Source organism: Numida meleagris, chromosome 3 (genome assembly GCF_002078875.1).
Source record: "Numida meleagris isolate 19003 breed g44 Domestic line chromosome 3, NumMel1.0, whole genome shotgun sequence".
In the NCBI taxonomy this organism is placed as follows: domain Eukaryota; kingdom Metazoa; phylum Chordata; class Aves; order Galliformes; family Numididae; genus Numida; species Numida meleagris.
In genome coordinates, this window is record NC_034411.1 from 66,158,722 (window position 1) to 66,186,327 (window position 27,606).

The following is a 27,606-nucleotide window of genomic DNA, read 5'->3' on the forward strand; positions in this document are numbered from 1 at the left end:
CAGATCTACAGAACTCAGGAGGCAAGGGGCAACTGCGGTGAGGCCCTTTTTGACAGCTGCCCTTTGAGCACAGCATGTTCTGTTCCCCACGCACACACCTACAGTGCAGCATCTGACAAGTTTCCTCATGCTTTAAAAGACTGTGAGAAAGAAGAACATGCAACTATAAAGTTGTTATATTTAGCCTTCATATCTCCACTTACCTTGAGTCAAACCAGATACTCAAACCACAGCATTGCCTGCCACGCAGAGGTGCCATCATACATGCTGTACAACAGAGATCACGTTTGCCACCCCTCTCATGGCTTAATCGTTGCTTTGCAGCAAGGCTGAAACTTCTCCAAAAGAAACGGTGTGAGCTCAGGATGAAGCCAAGCTAGCAACCATCTCCTTGCTCACTAAGAAACTCAGACTGCCCACCTTGCACCAAGACAGCGCCACTTTGACTAACACAAAGTACTTACTAGAAATTGAACAAATTTAAATCCTTGATAACTACATAACTTGAAAACAATTTGTATGAAAAAACACAGCCTAAATATCCTTACACTGCATCCAGGTGACTCGCTTCTCTTATTTTGTTCTTCTAGTGACTGTATTTAGCAGTACAAAAAGGAAGAGTAAGAGTATTCACAAGAACAGGTATCAGGCAATTCAAGATCCACATCCAGTCAGTAGAAACAAATGCTCTAAAGAAACGCACAAGCGCACCTGGGTTCTCCCGTTCCAGTGCTGTGGAGCTGGGCAGTAACTGTAGCACTGAGCACTCTGCAGTCAGAAACCCAAGCAGCCTTCACCCATCTGCGAGCCCAATTCATAGCAGGAGCAAACCAGCGGCAGCATTAAACACCACTGATGCCAGGACGCAACAGCTCATCTCTGAGCAAAACCAGTTAACTACCTCTTTGCATGAAGATATGGTCTACGTTACTTGTATGAAAATCAGTTTTTAAACATCAAATTAAGTACCAATATTAGCTCCCAAATGAGGAAGGTGCTTATCAGCGAGGAGCTCTTAAAGACAACGTCCTTAGTGCAACCTTTGCTACTACCAAATGTAGCTTTCAGACAGAAGTGTATGGCTTGAATTTCAAAAAGATAGGTGGTCAATAGAACTCTGAATTACAAATTATCAATTTCTCAAATGCATGGTTATAGGCTAGAAATAAGGATCTAAAAAGCAGTGTAATTTATTTTGTATATTGATGAAAAATATTTCTAGGGAAAACATTGTATATATATATTTTTTTCTTAGCTAAATGCCGTCAAAAAGACCACAAACTCTCAAAGCCCTTTCTTTCTCGTGCTGCAAGTTTCATCACACCAAGTGCAGCAAGAACACCGCGTGGCATTTGCACAGCCACAGTTGCAGCTCAGCTCTTGCACAGGACAGCAAAGCTGCCCAATGGCTTCCATCCAGGAAGGAGGAGACAAGCAGAAATAACAAACTGTCTCTTTCTGATGTGACACTTCAGCTGACGAAACTCTAAGAGAACTGAACAGAAAGTAGTGAAGAGCAAGTTTGCAGCATTTGCTGTGTTCGCCGTGTATACAAAGCGTACATATTCATAAAAAATATCCTAAAGGACAGAGAAATGGCTTCCAAAGAGATGAGCAGAAATAAAAAGCGAGGTTTTACTAAGAAGTTCCAAAATGCAGAACACTACATGTAACCCTCGCTAAGCTCTGAAACTCTCATCCTGTTTATTGAAGCCTTTAACAGAGTCCTCCCCGGCTCACAAGCATAAACTCTGGAGAGAAGCAGGTCTCAAATGCAGGTAAGAAGAGTCTCGTACTTTTCATGGTTGCTTCACAGACTGTAAAATGAAGCATGGCAGAAATAGTTAAGATCAGCAAAAATACTAACTTACCTTTGCTCCTTCCATTCTGGGCACAAATCAAGCATCAAAGATTGAAATTCAAACTGTAAAGGTTTCATTTATGCCTAAAGCAAACATCAGGTACTTTGCTACCATGGTGATGAACACAGCAAAAACACCTTAATCACTTCTGATTCTGCAAATGTTCAGGAGGGCTTGGTGCAACAGTTAGAAGTAATCTGGCATTAAACACGTGATAAGAGTTCACACTTTAGAAAATGGCTTGGAGTTTATTAAGTATCGCAATTGTGCAAAAACCGAGATACACCAACAGTAAATGAACGCAGAAGTCATGTTGCGCATATTATGTGTACACGCTATGCTGGTCCTGCAATGAATTTATAAGATAGGTTGACTGATCAAGGTTTCCCAACGTTATAACCATAAAACTGTTCGGGAAATGAGTCACCTGCTTAACTAGCATATGTTTGCTCATACCAAGGGAATAAATATTCAGCTTTGGAAAACTAAACAAGTTACATCTTGCGTTTATTTTTTTTCCCTTCTAAATAAGCAGGTTCTAAGCTAAAGCTCAATAACTCAATGTTGCCTTTAGAATGACAAATCATTAAAAATTTGTTTTTTTAATATAAAACTAAAGGTAAAGGCAGCTGGATCCTTTGTCACTTCTATATTACAATTTATATATAAAAAATGTAAAGATACAACTAGTTTTCATAGCTGTTCCAAACCATCACACAGATTTTGTCTTTTTAGGACTAATACCACCATCTTCAGCTGACTTCTCTGCCGGTCTCTTTTTTAACCCCTTCATTTTTCTTGTCTGCAGTTTACTAAGATCTTGCTTCTGCATGTGGATTCGACCATAAGTTGTACCAAACACATCATGGGAGATGTTCTTTTTCTTCTTAGGCTGTAAGGGAAGAACAGCGTTAGTATTTCTGAGTAAAGTGTGCCCATAGCTCCGGTGAGAAGCCAGATGTCTGGCTGCATCATCATCACCAGTAAACCACCAAATCAAATGCCTAAAACCAAGGATGCATATGAACCCGAGGTATGTACCTTTAGGGCTTTGGGTTGTTTTAAAGATAGCTTATAAAGGTCATCTGAAGCTAAATGTGTTCTCCTCATAACCAAATCTAATGAAGGTCCTATATCTTCCAGCTCAATTCTTGGTATTTTACAGCCAGATTTCTTCAGAAGCACCCTACAAGAGAAAAACAACAACAACCAACATTGTCCTTAGTGATAAATATTTATCTGTCTTCCTAAAGGGCAGTTTCAATCTTGCAGTTGGGAAGATTATTAAAAACAACTCCTACTGCAAACTCTATTATTGAGAAAGATGTCTATCAATAACAATTTATAATTCATTTCCATCACAACATGAACGCACTCAAAACAAGAAAAGTGACCTAAACTGGGTCATATTTTAAATGGGATCAGTACACTCATTACAACTGTTAAAATTCAATTACACTACCCTAAAAAGCCACACCATTCCTTAAATTCAAAATAGCGCCCTGTGTATTAATAAACAGGGAAAGAACATGCACTACAGTTTATAGCAAAACAGTCTGAGCCCTCAGCAAGAAGTTCGTGGTTTTTTGGTGTTGTTTTGCTGTGTGTGTACCATTTTTTGTTTAAGAATGAGACTGTAGACAGATTTTTTGTTACAAGAGAAATGATGAAGTCGCATGGAATACACAAGATTTCAGCACTCGAGGCCCACAAAGGAAAGGCCATGAACTGCGAGAGCAAGCACCAGTGCAGGAAGAAAGATTATCTTGTCCTGCATGTTCCTGTTTTCCCTTCTGTATCTCTGGCTACAGTGTACTACCTGCTGTTCTTCAACACAGAGTCTAGAAATCAGCCTGAGATCAGACTGATCAGACTGAAAAGGTACTCCAAGTTCACCAGTTCCCCAAGTCTGATTTGCAACACCTTATCAATCCAACCACGAGAGTACAGTCTTCCTAGCTAGAAGGAAGAGCTCAACAATGAAGGAATGAACATACTTAGGTCTTAAGTGCTTTCCTTTTGCCACACAAGTTACTCTGCGTTTCAGTGGAACACCTCTACATACTGCATGTTTTAAATGCAGCGTGCTATTGTTCCAGGCAGTTCAATTATACAAATACAGACTAAAATTTAAGAGAGCTTGACAAGTGTACCAAAAGAGCAAACACACATAGAACACACACTCACTTGTAGCTTCTCATGTAAACTTTCCCATCGACAGCTGTGAAATGCAGAACATGTTCTAACCCAGCCAGACGAATGCTGGGCACAGTAGGACCCCTGAAGAAATCTGAAAAAAATGTTTAGAAATAAATGTCTGATTTCTTCACTGAAAACAAGGTCAAGAAATGACTGTAACAAATCAGCTCATTTCATAATGGGTCCACATGATAGCGGTGATATAAACACCTTGCCTCTGTAGATTCTCTTATGGCATCAAAGAGGGTCTTTGCGTGTGAAACCAAGTGCATGTAGGAATCCTGAGAGGAACACTTACCAGAGATAATTCAGAAGCAATATATGTACACGGGATCTACACCCAAATGCATGGACAAGAACAAATACACTTTTAGAGCAGTAGTTTTGTTTTATTAAGCTGATTGAGATAGCTGAATAGTCTATTCCTCCACATTTTTTAGCTGCAAAGTCTTAAAATTAAGTGCATCTTATTTTATGCTTAGGCCAATTCACGCTCAGCTAAGCAGACTAGTACACAGAACTCATTAATTCAGATACGTTTTTAAGAAAGCACTCAAACTAACAGTTAAGACTCTTAATCAGACTTGGAAGAGCATAAAGAAGCAATTAAGACTAGTACAAAACAGAACAAAACTATTTTGTTTAATCTTATCTATCTTCCCTCTCAGTGACTTGGGCAAGAAAGGTTTCGGTATGTAAATTCCTTCATATCTCCCCCACAGCAAAGCACTTACGTTCTTTGAGTAAGAGATATTTGTCATTACAATTAATATTTTCTCTATTTAATAAGCAAAACACACCTATAAACACTAGAAATACTTGCATAGTTTGCAAACAGAACACCGAAAGGCAGGTTAAATACAAAATAAGCCATCTTCAGACAGCTTTTTACATGAGACTATGAGAAATACTGTGCAATCAGCGCCTGAAATAAGCACAGCAATCTGTCCAACAGATGCAGAGGGTGGAAAAAGAATGTGACCTTGACTGAGGGAACAAGGTGTGCTAATAAACATGACAAGGCAATGCTGAAACATGGGAGAACTGCTAACAGATGCAAAACACATCAGTCTCTTCCGTTCTGTGCCATTTCAGACTCCTTGGCTAGTTGAGTTTTCCTCCACTACCTTTTTCAAGAGTATAAGCATTGGAATGACATCCAAAACAAAGGCTTGCTGGCATATATCAGTTGGAGTCTAGCCAGGAAACTTCCCTGGTCAATTAAATATTCTCACTCCTCCTCACCTGGGTTGAGGTTGTAGTTATGGAGGAAAAGTCGCAAATAAAATACTTTGTTCACTTTTTGCACGTACTTTTCCCTTTGACTTGTTCTCTGTGGGTTCATAAACATACATTTACAGCGCTTTTACTGGCAACACTTCTCTTTGTCTGATGCCACAGGAAAATACATCTTTTTACCCACAGGATGATCTCTTCCAAACAAATGCAGGTGGTCAGGAATTTCTGTTTCCTGGCAGTGTTCAACAGCTGCAGAAAGCTTACACTTCAGTACACCCAAAGAGCAGAAATTTTTAAGGCTTCTTAATTTACAGCTCTTGCTTTGGTTGGACTAGAGACTTGCTTTCTCCTCTGTTTCCATTCCTGGTTCTTTCTCCCTCACAACATTTCCAGACCTTCTAATTTACTTTTTCCTGCAGAGAGCTTCATAAACCCTTCCAATTTTCAGATAGAATTTCTTAATTTTTTTTGACTATGAGCCTATATGCTTCTTCTTATATCAGTTCATATCCAGAAGGTGGCAATACTGTAACCTCTGAAGCTATGATTAACATTAGAGGAGTTTAAACTCCACCCCAGACTTTTTTTTCCCCAGCCATCCCCTTTCTTGACCAGACAGAACCCAGAAATCCCCAAGATAGTCAGAAGTCTGCATGAGGAAGGTAATATGAAGAACAAGCCAATCTAGAACCGTAGTAGTCTCCAACAAATCAACAGTTTAGAAAGTGTATAAGCAAGCCATGTAATGCCTACCCATTTTTAAGATGAAAGTGGTGTGCAACAGCAAACTAGCCAGCAGGCAGCAATTCAAGGGAAGAAAATTTCATAAATGCAAGCATAAGAAGTTATCAGAGTTTCAAGAACTGCATTCCAAGAACTTACATTGCAAACGGATTCCTGCCCTACTACCTTGTTAGACAATGAAAACAGAGAAAGAACAGGGTGTCTTTGCCTTCCAGGTCTCTAAAAAAAATGCAGCTGCCATTTCTATCTTGTAAATAAATTCTCGCACTTTGCCTTTTAAGTTGACTACAGCATTTGGTTGCCATGAAGACAGTAATTCACCCTTGATTTTTAATCCTACAAAGAAACTGCTGTAAGATGATACTCCAAACACACACAGTCCCTCTTGGTACCACAAAAGCCAATGAAAGCTTGGTTGTTCACCAGTGTCACATTGCTTGGGCAACAAGAAGTTGCTTGCTATCCAGTATTCCCGCTGAGATCTCAGCAGTTCTAATACAGTAACAAACTACTTGCTGTTGTTAAAGGTGTTTTTCTTTCTTAGAAATGAAGTCTGAGCTTCAAAAGCACTACCTTGTGCAGGAACAGAATGAATCTGTTCTTCCCTATCAGTTAAGACCAGTCAAATTATCAGCCAAATTATTTTAATTGGTTACTGATACCTTCAAGTCTTCATATGACTTAACCTTTCCCTTTATCTATTGTCTTGCGTTTAGGTTCTTCACTGAAGTCAACAGAACATCAGGACCTGGAGTACTTGGAATACATTCAAGATGAAAAACTGGATGTTAATTTGAGTACAGCTGACAGCAGAGAGTTATTACACGCAAATTAATAGGAGAGGAGAGATGACAGCTGAACATCAAAACAAAGAGGACAGGAAAGACTTGCTGGCTATTTGGCAACTAGCTAACAATGCATGTCTTCTATTGGAAGTATCAAATTGCTTGACGATGAGGTAGATGAGCACACATGGATGCGAATCACCAACATTGTGCAGATGTCTGAACAAGATACACCTCAGAAAACAATGCATGTAGATCCTTCAATGTAAATACTCATTTACAGTGAAACAAATATGCATTATTTAAACTCATTAATCTTCACATTCAACAGTCACCCAACTTCAAAGGTCCATAAGCACAGTAGTAGTCTTTCATATACCCAGGACCAGTCAGCTGTATTGAGAGGATGCAAGCATTCTCCTCTTCTGCTCCCTTTTAGTCTCATTGTAGATGACATATCTTGCTTTAAGGAAACATAAGAGCAAATGGGGAAAAAAAAAATCTCTTCTAAGGTAGCTTTCTAAAGAGCAATGATTCTGTCTGTTTCCCTAGAAAAAGGAGCCCAATCAACATTTACATGAAAAGGAGATCTTACAAAGATGTAAGATTATGAAACAGTAGAACCCAAGAAAGGAACTGGAAGGATATGCCTGCTCTTCTTGGGCCAGTTTCACTATCCCACTTAAGCTTAAAGAAGTAATGTACTTTTAGGAAACCTATTAGAAAGCATTAAAAACCCACTACTCTAATAATCTTTTTTTTTTTTTTTTTTAAAGCATCAGGAGATACTGTACATTACGACCTGTAAGTACCAGGATGTTATCCTAAGAAGTTCCATCATTTTTTGCAGTTCCTCAGAGTAACCCCAAAGCGTGCTTTAACTTCCGATGCTTCCAGCCTTGAGGCAGAATAAAACACTTCAAGCCATTTTGTTTACAAAGATCCCAGCCCTCTTGGATGTTATGGCACAGTTACTATTTACAACTAGTTTTTAATGCACATATTCATTCCAAGTACTCAGATCAATGGCACTTTTGTTAGAACTGGCCAAATTTCCAACAGAAAATGCTTTCACAATAAAAACACAGGCTCAATTATACCAATGTTTTCTGTAAGCAAAAACAACCCACTTAATGAAGTTAATCCACTGATTCAAAACTAGATGTTCATTTTGTTAGGAAAGTAATGGAGCAGTATAATTACAAGATAAATACTTTTTTGAAAAATGCCAAAATTTTTCCAACAATCAACATTATGAATCTTAGTGAGCACACATTTTTAGCTTCAGAGTCTTTTAGGCTAGTCTTCTTCATCAGACATGATGACTACTAAACTCTAATTTCAAGTCACGTGAAACTTATAAGTGCCTCTCCTCTTGGTTTCCCCTTCTGTGCTGAACAGGAGCAAAGCGGTACTGACAAGCCATCGTTTCCCAATACATGACATTGCAACAGATTTATGTGACCCCGCTGCTCAAATAATCAATACACTGACCAATAAGAAGGCTCTTCAGTCTCCTGTATTCTTCATTTAAATCAAACATATCACCAGCAAATATCAGCATAGGCTTTGTTCCTTCAGGAACTTTATTGTTCTGCGAAATAAGAATTTTAAAACAATAAAAATTCAGACCATGTTAGGGAACTTATTATTGACTTAATGGCTGGTTAATCCATTCCACACTGAATGAAAAACGGTGACTTGCAATCACTAGACAAAATAGACACTTCTTTTCTCATGGTGCGCATATTTGACTGCAACTACTAACAAGAAAACTAGAGGTAATCAGATCTGCTACACCTTGACACTGCAGAGTACCTGAAGAAAGCTAAAGGAATAGTCAACCACCGAATTCTAATTTTGACCACCATATACAATTACTTGACTTACTTCCCCACCATAAACACTACAATCTGACTTCAAGGGAAAGGTTCACATTTATAGAAGTGAATTTTTTCACTGTACCTCTGGACAGCCCTGCCAACAAACTAATGAAAGCAAGGACCATAAACTTTCCTTACTTTTACAGTGCTTGAAGTACTTGATACACGTATAATAAATTGGCTTATTTTGGCAAGAGTAACACATAACATGGCTGTAAGAGGTGATTTTTTCCAAGTTTAAATAATCAAGATGTTAGCTCTCTAAGTATAGTTTCCTGAAAACTGGCATTTATATACTACCAATGACTAAAAAAAGTTTTAGAATTATCTCAACAGCATACCTTTCTGATTACAAATTGAGAACAAATTGGTATGAGCGTGGCTGCAGCTGAAAAAAGTGATCCCATCAGTCCATCTTTATACCAACACGGTTGGCTGTGTTGATGAAAATAACCCAGCTGGAGAATAACCTCTCCCCTGTGCCACCGGTTTGTCTTCTATTAAATCAGTTCTCCAAAAGAATTAGCTGCATAGCAGTAAAAATGTAACTGGGGTGGGAGGGGTGGCAAAGTTGTAAGCACTGCTATCCAGAGCCATATTTTTTGGATGGCTGGCTCACCTTCTGATTTTTAATGTAATTAATGTTTTAAAAATGCCAGTTTATACAGAAATCTCCCATGAACGGAATCTGAATAAAGAATTTTGTAAATGTAACTTATTAAAAAAAATTTAAAAAGGAATAAAACAAGCCTGAAAAAAGGAATTTGTAAATAAAGTTGTAGTAAGCCTACAGCACACTTGCCATATGCAAACCAAAGAAAAAGCGTAGCACAAAAGTAACACTGCATGAAAATTCAAACTAGCAATACTCAAGTACTGTGTGAAACGCTTCCTTAAAAAAACCTTCGGGTCTTTAATATGCAGAAAATGTTAATGCACCAACAAAACCCACCAGTAGATGTCACTGAAAGTCTGTAACAACTCCTTACCTTGATGTCTTTCAGGGATACAAAGTTCTCAATGCCTAGCTCAATCATGTCTAGCACATGGTAATCAAACATGCGACCTGCAAAAGGAAAGAAAAACCACACCAAAATGAAGGAAATACACCTACTTCAATATTTATTGAAAGCTAGACTTTCCATCCAAATAACTACCCAAGACAGACACATTACCTATTATAAGGTTATTAGGTCGCTTCTTGTTATGAGAGCCAAACAGAAACAAAGAACAATCTGATTTCTTGGAAAAGAATTCCTACAATTGGGAAAAAGAAAAAAAAAAAAAAGATAAATCAAGAGTTTCACTTTCTAAGTATTTAAAATATTCAGTACATAGAATCATAGAGTTACCTAGGTTGGAAAAGACCTACAAGATCATCCAGTCCAACCATGTCACAAACATGCCAGTTTAGGATCTGCTTCCTGAGAACTGCATTTACCAGAAAAACACCAGAGCTTCTATACCTGCACTTAGCAGCAGTGAAGCAGAAGCAGCTGCTGCACCTCCTCCGAACAACAGCAGCAGCTAAGAGGTTTGTGAGAACACTCTGCCCTGCCTGCATCTCTTCATTTCTGAGAAGCGAGGAAAAATACCCCACGGAGCAATCCCTACCTGGGTGAACGGCGTACACAAATCACACTTTAGCACTGAGCTCTGCCTCCAGGTCCCAGAAAAGCATTGACCGGAGACAGATCAAGAACAGACCTCCAAGGGACTCCCCTTGAAACTTGTGCATACGGATCTTCATTACCTCACTTTGACATCTGTAAATATTCTTAACAGCTGCATGGTATTTCATTAAAGAGACGCAACAAACTCAAAGGCCTCAGACGTATCCCATTTATACTGCAGTATCTCATACACCACTAAACTGACTTTTAAAAAACGTATGTAATCAAGTTCAAAAGAAAAATTAACTTGGCTTTCTGTATCTCTCTGATTATTTGCCGATACACTTTTCAATGACCCGCTCCATTGTTTATTATAGGGTATGAGAATTTAAGTCTCCTGTAGGACAAGAAGTAGCAGAATGTTTTTAGTTGCCATGTTTTCCCAGAAATTATCAGTTCACACTGGTGGTCAGCTAGTTTCTATATGGCTGTGACCCCAGTCATCCAGCTACGTGGCTGTAAGGAGTTTATTTTCAGCTAATAATGCCGCAAATTTTTCCTGCTGCCTACAGTTTAATGTTCGACTAAGGAAAAAAAAAAGTTTTTGCCTGGCATGTCTACATGATTTTTTTCCATCATGCACTTACTACTGTAGCCCCCAACTCCCAGCTTCAGTTTGCATTTTCAGGAACTTGTTTTAACAACTGCCCCACATGTTGGAACACTGATCCTTACTTCCTATACACAAGACAGCAGTAGCACAGGGCAAACCATTAAATCAAGTTGTTTGGTTCCCACTGATCATATTTTGGGATAAATCATTTCTGTCTTTAACATAGAATCACAACCCTACATCACCACCATTCCCTTTTCGTTGAATATACTGAATTTATGACAGATATTTCAGCAGTTAAAGCGATGCTTTGATTAAAGTGCAAATGTATGCAGTGTAATCTTGGTATTTGCCCCTCTATTTTTTCCTTTCCTGCTCATAAATTTGCTTGACTGTAAAACACTAAATCAAGAGGAAATCCAGACAGGCACATACCATTAAGTAGATTTACAATCTCTCCCACACCTTTCAAAATATTCTCTAAGCCTCTGACAAGACAATTTTCCCAATTTTATTGGGGGCCAAATACATGTATTTAACTGAATTGCTCATATTTCCATCAGTTCTTTACTGAACATTGGAACAGAACTCTCAGCCCTGATCTGCTGATACAAGTATTTGCATATGGGCTTTTCCTCCTCTTTTCAAACGTGATGAAAAGTCACAGCTAACTGGAGGGGTCATACCTTTCTATCTTAACCTATGCGTTCACTAAACAGAAAACAAGTTAATTATAACCTGTGGCACAAAAAGGCATGTCTTCTAGAAAACCAGAATAAAACTCTTCATTCTTCCTTTTTGTATCAAGCACTGTTACTTATAACAGTGTTACACATTCCTAATTTTGCCTGTCAGTTTGGAGAAACACATATTTAAGGTAGAAGCATCTTCACAACACAAGGATTCTGCCTTGCAGATGGAAGAATAAAATGCCTACTGATACCATAAATCTAGACGTAATTCTACCTTCAACTTACCCAAATTCATGATAGACTTGGTTTGTCATTGAACTTCTCATAGTATAAAAGAAAATTATCCTCCAGTAACGTTATTCATTATTTCAGAGCTGCAAGATCTCATACAAAAAGGTATGGTCTACACTTACCAATGATGTTTGATCCTCAAAAGGCCTGGTAATATTTTTCCTGACAGGAGACGGGGGAGGAATTAAAAAAAAAAAAAAAAGTAAAAGCTAAGATAAGCACTTCAATTCTTTTTCTGATAACATTAAGATTCTGAATTCTGGTGGAAACTGCAGCCCTAGAAGTTCAGTTTTAGTTCAAAATGTAGGTGTTCCTTAGCGCTGTCACTGCCATTTTAAGTAAACTTCTCCAAGATTCCTGGCTCTTGGAGCCCAACTTTCAGAACAACCACGTTACCGACACTTTGTGAACCACTGACTCTACTTGTTCATCCAGTGTCAAGCTTAGCTATTACAATTAATGCTTCTATCCCACATCCATACAGACAACGGGTTCCCACTTTGAGCAAGACCAATCTGTCATTATAATCAGCCTACCAACCTGACACAGAACCTCGCTAGCTGTTTGCACAGATCAGAACTGTGAAAGCCAATTGTTCAAGTTTGTTGAATCCTGCTCTGTTAACATCTGTCACAGAACTGCATCAACACTGGCTCTGCATCAACACTGACCACGTGTTGCTGGTTTCCAGTCTACTAAAATTTAAGATGAATCTCAGTCACCTTCTGTAACCTCTTGTGTTGTTCAAGCCCCCATGCTAACCAGCATCTCTGTTCATGCTTGGAAACAAATACAACAAATGCTGTATTATACATAACCACTTACTTTTTATACAGCACAGCAAATGGCTTCTTCACAGCATACTGCAAGAGACAAAGTTAAATGTGTTACATCAAATACATCTAAATGCACAGCACTGCTTTTCCTTAAACTCTGCAACTTACAAGAGCACAATAAATAGTATAATTGCTCGTGCAAATCAATCTAGAAAACGAGTCACCTCTAAAAGCCTCCACAGTGGCAATCCTAACCCTGGTTCCCAATTAATGGAGAAAAGATATATTTCTTGAAACTGAAAAATAAACTAAGAAACAACTGAAATCAAAGCCGTGTAATACGAGCCTCTCTGCCCAAGAAAAAAAAACAGTGAGTGAACAGTCATCTGAATATCATCAGCAGAAGATAGCAATAAAATGATAAAGCGTGGTGAGAAAAAAGCACAAGAATACCTACTACGTGTAACTACTATGTTTTCAGGCACTGAGACAGGATGGGCAAATTTATGTTTTAGGAGAGGCCGAACACTCGGCATCAATACACACACAAGCAGCCCATGAGACTGGGGATGTGCTTTTAGCCGCACGGCCCAGTCCCAACCCGGCATCTCACCCTCTTGTTTTCAAATGTGCTTGCAACACTTCTCCTTATATAAAGTGATACAAGGTCCAGTATATCTTTATAAACAGAAAAAAAAATAATAAGGAAGAGAATAACTCAAGACTTCGGGCAAAGGAGAAGGAAAATAAATTATCCACCAATCCAGGGTGATATATGACTTACAATGTCTTTAAGCACTTCGGTCACCGTTGAGTTAGCATTTCCTCCTTTTATAAGCATAGCATTTTTTGTGTTTTCTGTAAGTTTGGGTTCTCTCTTCTCAAGAAACCTTTTTGCTCTCTTGGTTTTAGGCTTTCTGCAACAAAAAATTAACAGCTAAAAACACATCTACTTAAGACGAGCAGTACTACAGTAGGGGGTACGGAGCTCATACAAATGAAAAACGCTGCGGCTGAAGAACCACGCCGGCCTGCCCTCTCAGTCCCCGCTCCCCACCGTCACGCCCGCAGCCCGGACTCGGCTCTCCCCCCGCTCGCAGCATCCCCCCGCACCCCACTCACACCACCCGGTCCAGCGCGTCCATGGCACTCTCACGCGCAGCTTCCGGCACCTCACTTCCGGCATCCAGGGCGGTGCGAGGACCCGGGCCGCTGCAGTGCGCATGCGCGGGAGGCACGGCCAATTTGCGACACTTCCGACTAAGATCCGCCGCGGGTGAAAGCGTCGCTTTGAAACTGGGGGCCACGCCGGAGTCACGTGGCTCAGCTTAGGAAGCACTGATGGGGTTTACAGACCCTAGGCCAACAAGGCGTCAGGGTAAGAGAACGCAAACAGCTTCCTGTCATAGAACACGGGCTGCGTCATTTAGAACGTGGAAGAGGGAAGCAGGACCAAGCTGCTGTCTACTCCACAGGGACAAAGCCCCGAGCAGCTTGACCTGAATTCAGTGCTGACCGTTTTGAGGAGGCAGCGTGGCCTCCAGGCCTCCTGCAGCCCCCTCCTAACAGCAGTCAAGAGAACAAAAGATGCTACAGAGAAAAAAAAAAAAAAGAAACAGAAATGCATGAAAGGCATTTGACTTGATCAGTAATTAACCAGGTAACAAAACACACGTGATTTTATCAAACCTAATAAAGCCAGAATTACTTTTCTGTCAGTGCAGTACAAGAACAGAGCAAGCAGGTGCGCGTGACACAAGGTGACGCCATACCTGAAAGCTTCAGGACTTACAGTTTAAACCATGATTCATTTTTTTCTTTTTACAAGGTATACAATACATCTGTACTTCTCAAATGTACGGTCTTTTTATTTAATTATTACGTAGCCATTTCCTTTTCTTCAGTTTTGAGGTAGAGATGCACACATTTCCAATCAGCATCAAAAACAAATAAAAACCGCGAAACCTCTCCCCAGCATAATCCAAACATTAAAGGAATGCACAAGAACAGTTTTTGCCAGTTTTTCCTACTATTAATTACTCAGATAAAATAGAAATTGTGTCATTAGCACATTAATTCAATGAAGAAATTCTGAAGAGATGAGAACTGGTATCACGGAGGTACATCATCTAAGGCAATGCTTCCAGAAGGAGAATCCTCTGCCTCAGAAGCAGGGCTGTCAGGCAGAGGAACAGAAGCAGCATCTATTTCCAATCCATGTGGCTTTTCCAGATCACAGTTCACGTCAGAATTTCCTCTGTCGCTCACCTCCCCCTCTGACTCCTCAGTTAATTTATCTTGGGCCGGAGCTGACTCCTCAGAATCTTCCTGTTCATGCAGAAAGCTGCAAATCATATTTGGCCTGCTGTAGGAAAAGTCTCTGTCCTTGATTTGTAACCACTCCACACCACCTGATGCAAAGAAGGAAAAAAATCAGCATTAGTGAGAAAAGGAGTCAAGCTAAGAATAAAAATTATCTTATGTTCACAGATTATTAATGCTGAGCCAAACTAACATTTAAGTAAAAGAACTGCTTAGGATATTAAGTTATCTTTCAAAAATTTGGATCAACATCAGTTTCTGCGCTGAGTCTCTCTTTGAATTGATACTATTCATTTTCCTTGAGAAGTAGGGCTATGAATAACAGAAAGGTCTATTTAAAAATAGAGCGAAACTTAGCCCACACATGCTAATTTTTCAGCAACTAAACTTACCTTACCAAGACATACTATATAGCAACAGGTTTTTATCTGTTAGTCAAGGGAAAAAAAAAAAAAAAAGAATACTGGATAAATGTGTGTGGTTCACTGAAATCATCAGCTCAGCGTCTAGAGAGCAGTCCCGAGGAAGGCAATTACAAGAGTAATGAAAAACAGGAGTGTCACAGGGAAGAGATACAAAACGATGCTATATTGGTATCACAAGTTAAAAATGCAACAAAGTGAGTATATTTGTTCACATGAATCTGGGAACATCTAGTACCGCAACAAGGAATGACATCGGAGAGAGCATACAAAGGTGTCATCTCCTGAACACAAGCGTCTCAAGCTCCTGCAATATATATATCCAACAGACTTCAAATGGAAAGGGGATTCCCCTCCCACTTAAATAAACTTTTAGGTAGTATATACTGCCAAGTCACAAGATGTCTTAATTACTTTATATGCACAAGATCAAGCTTCTGTCAGAGTATAGAAAGAGTATTTGGCAGAAAGTATCATTGTTGCTCCCTGTGGAAAAAAAAATAGGCCTTTTTATTAAGCAACACATTCTCTAGTTTACGGCACTTTAAAAATAATTATCTGTGTTAATATTACGTACTTCATTACATGAAGAGGAGGAATGCATGGTGTTAATAAGACTGCTGAACTGTGGTTACATTCTAGATGACGTTTAATGTTACGCATCCTACAAGCAATGTCTTGCCAGCTACCCACATTTAATATTAAATAGCTACACATTCTTAAAATACAAAGCAGTAATGCTGACTTGAGTGAGAAGAGGTAGTTAAAAGCAAGAGGATGCTGTTAATGAGCATTACTACTGGGTGTCCCCTTACATGTATCTGAATATTGAAGAGCACAAATTTTTGGTATGAAAAAAATACCACTGAAATAAAGCAAACATATGAGCAGAGTCCTGCCTTTTATACGGCAGACAAGCATACCAGGGAATCTCAGCATATGCGTGACCAGCGCTTACATCCTTCTGCAGGAATCTCCTACTGTCATATTGGAGGCAATTCTGAGCAGAAGGGATCTCTTTTTTAAAAAAAAAAAATATAAAATTAAAGTATGTATTTGTTGCCTGAAGAAGGAAGCTCCTCTAATTTCTGCATATTCTTGAATCAAATACTTGACTCAAAGCAGACACTTATAGCATAATCCACCAATGACCCTATGAGTTAAAGCAGGGGCACTAACCAATGCTTTCTTCTCCTTCTTTCTTTTCAGTCAAAAGCGTCCGTGTCATATTCAACTTCTTCATTGTGTGGCACTTGTACTTCAGCTGTAGTTTTTGGTTGCCTTCAGCATCTACCAGGAAGAGAGGAGAAAAAACAATACCCAAAGGACCATCATTATAGTGAATTCCACTATCAGCTGAAACAAGACTAAGATTAGACTAAAATCAGTAGTCCAGACTGTGAAGAGGAAAGGGACCTGGTGGTGGTGTTTGATGCTCAGCTGAACATGAGCCAGCAGTGTGCCCAGGTGGCCAAGAGGGCCAATGCCATCCTGGCCTGCATTAGAAGTAGTGTAGCCAGCAGGAGCAGGGAGGTACTCATCCACCTGTACTTAGCTCTGGTGAGGCTGCACCTTGAGTGCTGTGTCCAGTTTTGGGCCCCACACTACAAGAAAGATATCGAGGCCCTGGAGCCATGTCCAGAGAAGGGCAACAAAACTGGTGACGGGTCTAGAGCACAAGTCTTATTAGGAGCGGCTGAGGGAGCTGGGATTGTTTAGTCTGGAGAAGAGAAGGCTCAGGGGAGACCTCATCGCTTTGTATAACTGAAGGGAGGTTGTAGTGAGCTGGGGGTCGGCCTCTTCTCCCAGACAACAAATAGGACCTGAGGAAATGGCCACAAGTTGCGCCAGGGGAGATTTAGATTAGATATAAGGAAAAACTTTTTCTCTCAAAGAGTGGCCAGGCATTGGAATGGCCTGCCCAGGGAGGTGGTGGAGTTACCGTCCCTGGCGGTGTTCAAGAGGTGTCTGGATGAGGTGCTACGAGATATGATTTAGTAGCTCACTGGGTAGTAATGGTGATAGGAGGACGGCTGGACTAGATTATCTTGTAGGTCCTTTCCAACCTTGTGATTCTATGATTCCGTGATAATTTTGAATCTCACAGGCTTTAATAAACAGGACATCAAATTGTTATAATTACCATGCTCCGTGTCTTCTTCAAAAAACACGCAGGTTCCCAAGGCATCTAAGGAAAACAAAGTGAAACAGTCTTAGACATTAATTTCTATTGGCCATAGATAATGCACTCACAGTCACAACTCTGGAAATGCTCTGATTTCCAGCCTCACCCAAAGGCCCACCCTTTGTTAACCACTTGCCAATGCAGAAAAAGAGAGTAGTATCACTGTCATTGCATGTCACTACGGTAGAGGATTTCAGATCATTTTCTTCCCAGTTTTATCACCGTTTGCACAGCATGTCAGTCCTGCTCACAAAGGAGACAGCACGCACTTACTCCAGGGCATCTTATACACCATATTTTTTCCTTCAGAAATAACAGGTGGTATATCCCAGAGTCAAGTCCAAGCATACTTTACAATAAGTAAATCTGGACGCATGGCAAATATAGATGGTGCTGCTCTCTATTATTATACAGACACTATCAAGATCTTCAGTGCTTCACAGTCTCATATTCTCCATTTGCAGTGATAAAAACTGATGTTAAGAAAGTTCTTTGGGTAATGTGAACAAGGAGAGATTCTTTTACTTCTCCTACCTTCATAATCTCCTGCAAAGACATATCTGTCCACTTGCAAAATGGGTCTCTCTGTCTCTATTCCCTACAAAGAAATGGAAAAAAAAAAGTGCACGTTAAGAGTCCATTTCTTACTGTACAATCAGTGTGCTGGGCACAACAACACAATGCAGAATCTTTTATTGTAAGTCTTATAAGTTCTCCCATTATATAATATCAACAGTCTCAATGAATGTTTATTTTGTGAATGATACCAGGTAGATTGGGTATAAGCAGTATATAATGTAGATACTCAAAAAAAGCTATTCTAGCAGCATTGCAAGAGAATCTCAAAGCACAGCATTTATAAGCATCCCATTAACACTGTGGAATATCCGCTGTGGAATAACCACCAATCATCAGTAATTACTGTGACACATTTCAAGAGACTTAGGTCAGATCCAGGAAGCCAATCTGCTAATAAAAGCATATTTATCCAGTAGTGGATAATTTATGAACTTGCACTGCATTTCCATATTTAAGATTTTCAAATTTGACTTTACCACCTCACATACAGCCTGACCAACAGCACACTCTGAGATGTTTTCTTCCACCTTTGCAGCTGGCAACCTATAATAAAGGTCTGGTTATCCTTTACATTCACAGTGAATTGAATTAGCCAGACAACATCTGCAAGAACACAGTGCAATGCAGAAACACACAGCCTTTGCTGTGTCCATGCTATTTAAAGAAATGTGCTTGACATTTATTTTTGTTTTTGAACGTGTAAGATACGTGATTTTAAAAACTCAACTAAAATCTTAAAAACAGAGGGGATAATAAAAACGTATATATACTTCTGAAAGTATTTCCTATATTCAGAAACAACATGCTACTTCCGATAGAATGACCACAATGCACAGCCAAATACAGCCAAGAAAGCTCATGCAACGCTCTACTAAAGATTTTATCTAAATTTCATTGACTTCAAGGCATTTGGAAACAGCTCTGCTCCACTGCTGACATACATACTCACTTACCCCTTTCCTACTGTGCTGTAATCACTCACCAAAATCTTGCATTTGTTTTCACATTTTTCTAAGAAGTCTGAATCAATAATTCCTGAGAGCTCCACCATCACCAGCTGCTCCTACAATATAAGTTACAATGTGCATCTGTAACTGACATACCTGAACTTTAGAAAAAACAAAGACACAAACCTTCAGGATAAACAGACCCCAAAACAGCTTATTCTGCATCTCACCCACAGAAAATGGCAGACATGAGAACACCCAGTGGAATGCTGCTCCCCACTGCTCCATCAGACACCTGATCACACCTGTTTCGCACCTGGCTTGCCTGATCTTTTCTTCCTAGCTAGGAAGAGAGATCATCCTTCATCCCTGAAAAACCATTTACTTCTCAAAAATGAGGATCAACGTAGGGAAGTGGTGTAAGCTATAACAATATGACCATTTGCATATTTCAGAACACGTCCTCCAGATCTTAAGTATCTACCCAAGGTAAGATACCATAACGAGAGATTAAGTTATGCAAACATTGCTTGAAACGACTGCTTTAAGAGGGGTAAGAAACCCCTGGTACTGGAAAAGCGCTTTCCACCGACATCGTTTTGCAGAAAACTTTACCTAGAGCAGCCATAGGGATATAACTTTCATAACACGGCCGCCGCAGAGTCAAGGATCCGCGACAGGCTGGGGACACGCGGCCACTCCGTGCCCGACCCACCCCCAGCCCAGCAGCCACGTCAGCCCCTGCCCCTTCTCACCCGACCCCGCGGCCCTCCCCGAGCAGCGACTCGGGGCGCACCGGCGAGACACGCCCTGAGGGGGCCGAGCGCAGCGACCTCGCCGCGCCCCTTCCCTTAACGCTGCCCGAGAAAGGGGGGAGACGAAGGCACACGCAGACCGACCTCCACCTCGTCCTCTTCTTCCCTCTCACCCCCCTCCACGCCCTCCGCCGCCGCCATGTCGCCAACCGCTCCTCCGCCGCCTCACCTCAGCTCGCACCACGTGGGCGCGGTGCCGCCATCTTAGAGGGGGCCCGGCCCCGCCCCTGCCCGTATCCCCAGCAGGAGGAGGGCGTGAGGCGCTTTGTCGCTGCTGCTTTCGTTGTGTTTGCTGCGCCTCTGGCTTGTGCTAGGAGTGCCTTCCTACTCATTGCGCCAGCGTCATTAATTAAAATGTTAAATAGCTGTGTATTGTGCCGAGGGAATCCACAGCAGCCTCTACCTAAGCTCTGCCTTAAGGAGGAGAACACAAATGTCAGTGCAGTGCCCTGTCTTTTCTACTAGAAAAATCCCTGACCGTATCGAGTCAGTTCAGCAGTTGTTCTTAGGGAAGCCAGCATTCGGCTTTATTTTGTTTTCTGTCAGGCCTGGAGGTTTTAATTATCCCTTTCCCAGGACTTGATTTGGAATGTTATATGAGGCTGCAGTAAGAATGACCGACAAACTGGGGCTGGTTCTGCATACTGGAAAGGACGCTAAGCATGTCAGCTCTCAGCAAGGCACGTGCTCTGACTGCAGAACAGCTGATGGGTGTATTAGAAGAGTTAACTGTCAAAAACTTTAATAGTTTTTATCAGTTACTTTGTATAGGTTGCTGTGCTTAAGGATTCTAGAAAATAAGGAAAATAAGCTTTTCTCTCGGTGTGGGTGGGAGATGAAGTGACTTTCACGAACTACGGACCGCCCCAATGAGAAGGTAAATGTGTGTTGGGCCGGCCCGTGTAAATCACTGACTGGTATGAGCTGCTTATGAGACAGCACACCATTTTGCTTTTGTACCAGCCTCAGCATCGTGCGGTATTCGGGGTCATTTCAGTCGTCTCGCTGCTGTCAGAGTGTGCAGCGGCATGATGGGAAATTGTTGGTGCGTTAGCACCACGTGTATTTTAAAGGAGGCTCTCGCTCATTGCCAGCCTGGACTAGCCACACATGTACGTGATTTGCCTCAGTCTGTCATATCCCAGTAAGTGTACTTCAACAAATTCTCTCTTAAAAGAATTAGACGAAGGTATTGCCGGAAGGATCCTCAGAGTCTGCTAGGGAGATTGAGCTGCTTGATGAGATTAAGCCAGAAATGTGTGGTTTTGAGGATCCAGATTTTGTATTTGTAAGACCTCAGCTAACAATCCTGGCAGTATTTGGAAGGATTTATGTGTACAAGCTGCGAGAAACACATACCAAGATGGTATATGGGTCAGATTGAGACAATGACAACCAAAAATTAAATTTAAAGTAAATAATCATGTTTGAGATCTCTATCCTCACTGCTTTCTGTGGGTTTACTTGCAATTTAAGCATGTTAATGCATATTTTAATTTTGGCCCTCAAGTCTGCAAATTTTTAGTGTGGAAGTTCATGAATTAGAGACTTGGACTTTCTATTTTAGCAAATAAACATTATTGCAGTTACAGGAAGTCAGAAAATGTTCACTGAAATACTTAATGAATACGTTCTGGCTTTCTGCTTTCTCGTGTTTTCCCATTTTTTTTTTTTTTATTTTTATCTTCGTGCTTGGAATTCCTTCTCAATCCTTTTGCAGAAGGCAGTCTCTCTTTCTCCATTCCCTGCTTACCATTTAGGTTTGTTGTGAGGCCCTAGCTGAGTCTGAGTACAAGGTTAAGTAATTTCTAAAAACACTGAGAGAGTCTTTGTTGACTTTATTTTTAGTTTTGTCTATTTAGGCTACAAGCAACTGTCAAAGAACTTGAGTATTTTGTAGTAAAAACATACAGAATTTAGTATTTTAAAATGATAATAGATAATATTACCTGTATATCACACTCCTGTATATACATGTGTGGATGTGTATATGTACACACACACAGTCTATGTGTCTGTACTATTTGCAGAATTGACTGGTTCAGGAGAAGGGCATTGTAGTTCTTAGGCTTATTTTAAATTGGAAATGTTAGTGAAATGGGTGATAAAGCAAAACATGATTGCCTGTGAATTTCAGAAGAGGCTCCGCAGTAAAATGTTTTCATGTGAAATGGGTAGACGTAATAATATAGTGCTGCAAGGTGCAAAGAGACACAGAAGAACGCATGTAAGAGAGTAATTAGCTTATTTCTGGTTGTAGACCTTGGACAAAAGGTCAGGGTCACAAAACATAAATCAGCTTCAGGACAAAAGTAGTTGGCTGATAGTATTACAGAGGATGATTTGGATTTCCCTAAAGCTTTGTTGCTGAGCCTGTCCAGTTAGGAATTTGCAAGCCAAACCTGCTCATAGGTGTTACAGAAAAAAAAAAAAAAAAAAAAAAAAAAAAAAAAAAAAAAACCCTCCCTTGCTGTCTGTCTTTTTGAAAAGCTCCTTCAAGATCATGTAAGGAAATCCTAGCAACATTGTGAGAAAAAGCACAGCCAGGGAAAAGAAGGGTAAAATGGAGGGTGCATATTATTTCCACAGTGCCCATTCTGTTTAGCATATTCCACCTAAGACTATGGAGTGAGATGCAGTACAGCAGGAGAGAGTGAAGAAGTTGAGTGAAAGAGACCTTTCTATTTATAATTTAGGTTGTCTCACTCGAGCTGTAATGGAATCAGCATACAGAGATAACAGGAAGAGGAGGGAGAAGAGGGGCTAGGAGGTGTCTTGGACATAAGTGATCCTACAGTGGTTTGCTGGGTTTCTGCTTTAATTCTAAAAACTGGAATCAGATTCCAGCACAGCAGGAACTTGAAGAAGTTAGATGTTCATTAAGTCCTGTGCTCAGGTTTCTGGAGGATTCACACTAGTCTTGGTATCACAGACCTAGTGTGTACAAGTGCTTGTACAAGCACCTGCTTCCCCAACTCTGCCATTGCATTTCTGCTAACTCCTGGAGTGCTGTCTGTCATGGTGGGAGCAGGTTGGCAAGCAGCATGGGAGAGTGCCCTGAATCGCAGCTGTGAAAGGGGAATTGGTCCAGGGAGCTGGAGGTAAAAAAAAAAATAATAATAATAAAAAAAAAAATGGCAGGCAATGGTGGCTGCTTCTTTCTGAGAACTCTCTTATGCCTTATTTGCGAGCACATAGAGCACTAGCAGCTGCACTTCTGCCACTCTTCCCCACAGCATCTGTTTGCGAGAAGGGGAGAAGAAGCACTGGGGAGTATTTTCCCCCTTCTCTCCTGCTTCCTGGGTTGAGGTAGCAGAAGAAGAGAGGAAAGCAGGAGAAACATAGGAGAAATTTTCATACAATCCTTTTTTCAAAATATCATCAGAAGTAACAGAGAAACCATGTGCATCTTACCACTCCTAGTTCTGCTTCCGGCCAGAGATGATTAACTTCTTCCCTGTGTAGCCCCTTAAAATGTTATTTGAAGATCTGTGCTGTATATCAGTTCAGCAGCTGAGATCGTGCATTTTACTGGTCTGTTCTTTGTCTTATTGGACTAGGTAGCCTTGAGCTGAAGCTGGTGTGCTCAGAATCAGAAAGGGTCCTCTTCTGCATGCACCAAGCAGTTTCGCCTGAATATACAATTGCTTTCAGCTTCTGCCGCTGCTGAACAACAGGAAGTCATCGCTCCTAATCTGGCAGTTTACCTTGAACAAGACATTATAATTTTTAAAGCCGAGATCACAGGGTGACCAGAGGTTGGAAGGGACCTCTGGGTCCATCTTGTCCAATCCCCCTGGTCAAGCAAGGACACCCAGAGTGGCTTGCCCAGGACCACATCTAGATAGGTTTTGACATCTCCAAGCAGAGAGACTCACAAGCTCTCTGCAACCTGTGCAGTGCTCCATCACCCATGCAGTACAAGTGTTTCCTGATGTTCAAATGGACACTCCTTTGTTTCATTTTGTGCCCTTTGCCTCTTGTTCCATCATGGCTGGAAAAGCCTGTCTCTATCTTCTCTGTGCTTTCCATTCAGGTATTTCTGTACATTCATGAGATCCTGCTGAGCCTTCTCTTCTCTAGGCCAGGTCTCTGCCACCTGGAATTTAAGGCAGGTCTTGCTAGTAAAAATTGAGGCAAAGGAGATATTTACTACCACAATCTTTTCCTGCCCTGTGTAAGCAGGTCCCCTGTCGTGTTCATCAACGAATCTACATTTTCCCTAGTCTTCTTTTTGTCACCTTTGTACTTAGAGAAGCACATCTTCATTGCCTTTGACATTCCTGACGAGATTTGATTCCATTTGGGCTCTAGCTTTCTCAATTTCCTCCCTGGATGCTCGGATAATTCTCCATATTCCTCTCAAGTGAACTATCCTTGCTTCCACCCCTTGTAGGCTTCCTTTTTGTTCCTGAGTGTGGCTAGGAGCTTTTTGTTTATCCACACAAGCCTTCTGGCACTTTTGTCTGACTTCCTACTTGTTGGGATAGACTGCTGTTGGGCTTGAAGGAGGTGATCTTTGAATATTAACCAGCTTTCTTCCCTCCAGGGCCTTAGCCCTAGGGACTCCGTCAAGCAAATCCTTGAAGAAGCCAAAGATGGTTCATTTTGTTGCCTCTTCCACATGGAAAAAGGGTTCAGCTGTTAAAAACAATGAACACTGCCTCCTGCACACAGCCGTCTCAGAGCCTGCAAATCCATCCTTCCAGTGAGGAGTTATCTCCTGCTGATATAGTGCCCTGGCATGTATAAGGGGAATACCAATGGGAACATCCTGAGGGAACTTAGTGCTATATACACATGTAGAAGGAAAGCATCTTTGTGTCTGTGAGTCATGGGGAAGGAGGAGGAGAGTGGTGTAGCAATGGTCAGAATTGCTCCAGTGACCTGCATAGAGTCTGAGCACTGGGATCCTTCCCAGTAAATCTCAGCAGATGATAAACTTTTGAAACAACTGGTAATAAATTGGTAGTAAATGATGTTTACTTGTTATCCAGCTGGATTGAAAAGGATGCCTATCTGCGGAATTGACTTGCTAATTTATGCAATGTTAATGTTTGGAATCTTTTGCATGACCTCAGATTATTTGGCGTCAGTTACTTAAGATCCAAAGATAAAAATTCTTATGCCTGTTGGGCTGGAAGCAGTTGAATGCCCTTGACTTCAGAGGTCGGTGGAATATTTATTATGTTTTAGGGCCAAGCTCTTATTTAATCTTAGCTGGCTTGTCTGTTTATCTTTAAAAATGTTTAAAACAATCTGATAATAAAAAGGCATTTGGATTTTTTGTTTTTGCTTACAATTATGTAAAAGCAGAAAATTGTGTTTCTTATACATTCGGTGCTCCCATGGCTTGTTTTTTATTAAAGTGAAATATCTTTATTGGATTGTGTTTTGTTTGCCTTGTACATGAACTCTGCTTTGCTTGCTAGTGAAGTGCTGTTAAAAGCATTTTTTCACACACCTCAAAAACTGCCAAAGTGACTTGCAGTGTGGGAAATAAGAAATACTTATTAGTCAATCTGCATCACAAACATCAGAGCCTTAATTCAGTGGGCTTTTGTTCAGATGTAACTTGGAAGCAATTAGGAATTCCTGGTAGCTTAGGGCTTTTGTAGGTAGTCCCACTGACTTAGAGAAAGCATTTTTTACCCAGTATGAAAAGTAAGATCCATATTACTGAAGCCTGAGAGAGGATAAATTTTATACGAATTTGTTTTTCTCACTGTGATATTACAACAAGGTGTTAGAATGTTGCTTTTAAGATGTTAATTTATACTATATGAGTGAAAACATAAACATTCCGTATTTTCAAAGAATAGGACAGAATTGAAAAAAGTGAAGTAGAAAGTAGTGAAGAGTCATCTGAACCAGTGAAGTGCAATTAAACAGCATACAGAAGGATGCGCTGAGTTATCCCTGTGTGCGTCTCTCTAAGTACTAAAAATCAGTTGCCCCATAAATAACATAATAACCCAAATCCAAAATAGGAGAATAAGAAAAGCTTTTTTTAAATCAGTATATGCAATACTGTCAGGCATTTGATGGCAGGAAGATAACCACTGAAAATGCTGTAAAGCCACTGTATGAATTACGTGGGGATCGTAAAAGCCTTTGGCACTGTGGAAGAGTGTTGAGTAAAATCAGAGTTTAAAATACATCTTTAAAAACAAATGATATACAATTTCTATGAATTAAAATTACTCCTAAATAGGTGAAGCATCTTACTGGAATTGCAGTGCCTAGATGTTGGTGGTTGCTTCCTGATAAAAAAGGTGGTTACTGTAAAGAGAAAATGAAAATATTGTCAAAGTACTCGAGTATTTTAGGTAAATGCCGTGTTGATTGGGATGATGAGACTAAAATCCTCATTGCGAAAAGATTTAGGCTTATTGGAAGTACCAGTGAAGGAATGTGCAGGATAGAAGCTAACTCTGGAGTTGATTCTTGATCACCATTGTGCATGATAAGCTACGAAGTGTTCTTATGGTAGAGCCATTGTGAAATACCGATCTTAATGTGCTGGCTAGTTGATACTCTTGCCACAAAAGGAAGATCTGTTTGCAAAAGCAAGTGCTGCAGACTGTGGCTCCCAAAAGATACTGAGCTGCTAATAAGTTTTTCTTATGATTGATCAGTGGTAGAAAGATGGGAAACAAAGGCTAGGAGTAAACAGTATGTTTTCAAAATTGAGATAAATCATTACTGGAATTCCATGGCAGTGTGTCAAACGTATTCCTAAATTGTGTGTTTAAGAAAAGAAAATGTACATGGTCTCGGTGGGAGACTAGGCAAGTGCTTGAAGGAGGGATTCACTGGTACTGCAAAATAGGCAAATCACATCAGGCTCAGGAGATGAACTGAGCTTGGCACAGCTGGAAGTACACCATAAATATACTTGTGTTCTTCACTAGTTTGCCACTGTTGGGGCCAGACTACTGAGCTGGCTACACCAAAAGGTGAACCCTTGTATCTGTTCATAGGCTCTGTTGGATAGCTTCTTTTTTCATTCCTGCAGCTTCTCTTGTACAGAAGTAGAGGCATATAGCAGAGTAGATAGATCACAGCAGATGACAGTGAAAGGTGGAAATCTGCCTCTGTTTTCAAGAGGAAGGATGGATAATGGATGGGAAGGAAGGATCTAATCTATAGCAAAGCACACAATGTTTCCACTGCTTAAGGAAGACTGATCAAAAATGACAAAAAGCTGAAGCAAGGAGATTGTGGCCAACCATGGCATTCCTTCAGTAGTTTCTCTGCCTCACTATTATGTATTTGGGAAGCAATGAAACTAACCCAACATGATAATCTTTGCCACTACAATTGCATCTTTTAAAATAATTTACATGTAGTGTTATTTTAAGAGGAGAGTAATGCTTTAGATGTGACAATGGAATCGACATGGTTACAAGTATTAGATGGTAATGTAGCATTCTGTAGGGTATCAGCACACAGTGCCTGGGGTCATTTGAGGGTACATCTACATGGATGGGTGCAGACAGCGATGCCTTCCCTCTGCCTGCGCCCTGAACCATCTGGGAGCCCACTCTAGCAGCTGTGTAGCCACGATTCCTGTGTTGCTGAGCCTGAGCTAATGAGGCTGGCTGGGAGGCAGGGTGTGCTAGCATGAGCTCAGGGC

At 40.6% G+C, this 27,606-nt stretch overlaps 2 protein-coding genes across 5 annotated transcripts; both read right to left on the bottom strand.

Moving 5' to 3' along the window:
* On the bottom strand, window positions 2,078–13,966 carry RPF2 (ribosome production factor 2 homolog). The gene is made up of 10 exons (XM_021389713.1): window positions 13,820–13,966; window positions 13,482–13,614; window positions 12,747–12,784; window positions 12,044–12,083; window positions 9,888–9,969; window positions 9,702–9,778; window positions 8,324–8,423; window positions 4,050–4,152; window positions 2,904–3,048; window positions 2,078–2,754 (listed from the first exon to the last, which is right to left on the bottom strand). The coding sequence occupies exons 1-10, from the start codon at window positions 13,840–13,842 to the stop codon at window positions 2,575–2,577; spliced, it is 921 nt and encodes a 306-aa protein (XP_021245388.1). The 5' UTR covers window positions 13,843–13,966; the 3' UTR covers window positions 2,078–2,574.
* Window positions 14,343–20,268, bottom strand: GTF3C6 (general transcription factor IIIC subunit 6). 4 transcript variants are annotated; one of them, XM_021389717.1, is made up of 6 exons: window positions 19,908–20,033; window positions 19,188–19,268; window positions 18,161–18,224; window positions 17,585–17,629; window positions 16,621–16,731; window positions 14,343–15,108 (listed from the first exon to the last, which is right to left on the bottom strand). In XM_021389717.1, exons 2-6 carry the CDS (start codon window positions 19,254–19,256, stop codon window positions 14,810–14,812), a joined length of 588 nt encoding a protein of 195 aa, XP_021245392.1. In that variant the 5' UTR covers window positions 19,257–19,268; window positions 19,908–20,033; the 3' UTR covers window positions 14,343–14,809. The 4 variants fall into 4 exon arrangements, with proteins under 4 accessions (XP_021245392.1, XP_021245393.1, XP_021245391.1 ...); XM_021389718.1 differs by lacking the exon at window positions 19,908–20,033 and adding an exon at window positions 19,768–19,895; XM_021389716.1 differs by lacking the exon at window positions 19,908–20,033 and adding an exon at window positions 20,137–20,268 and having other exon boundaries at window positions 14,542–15,108.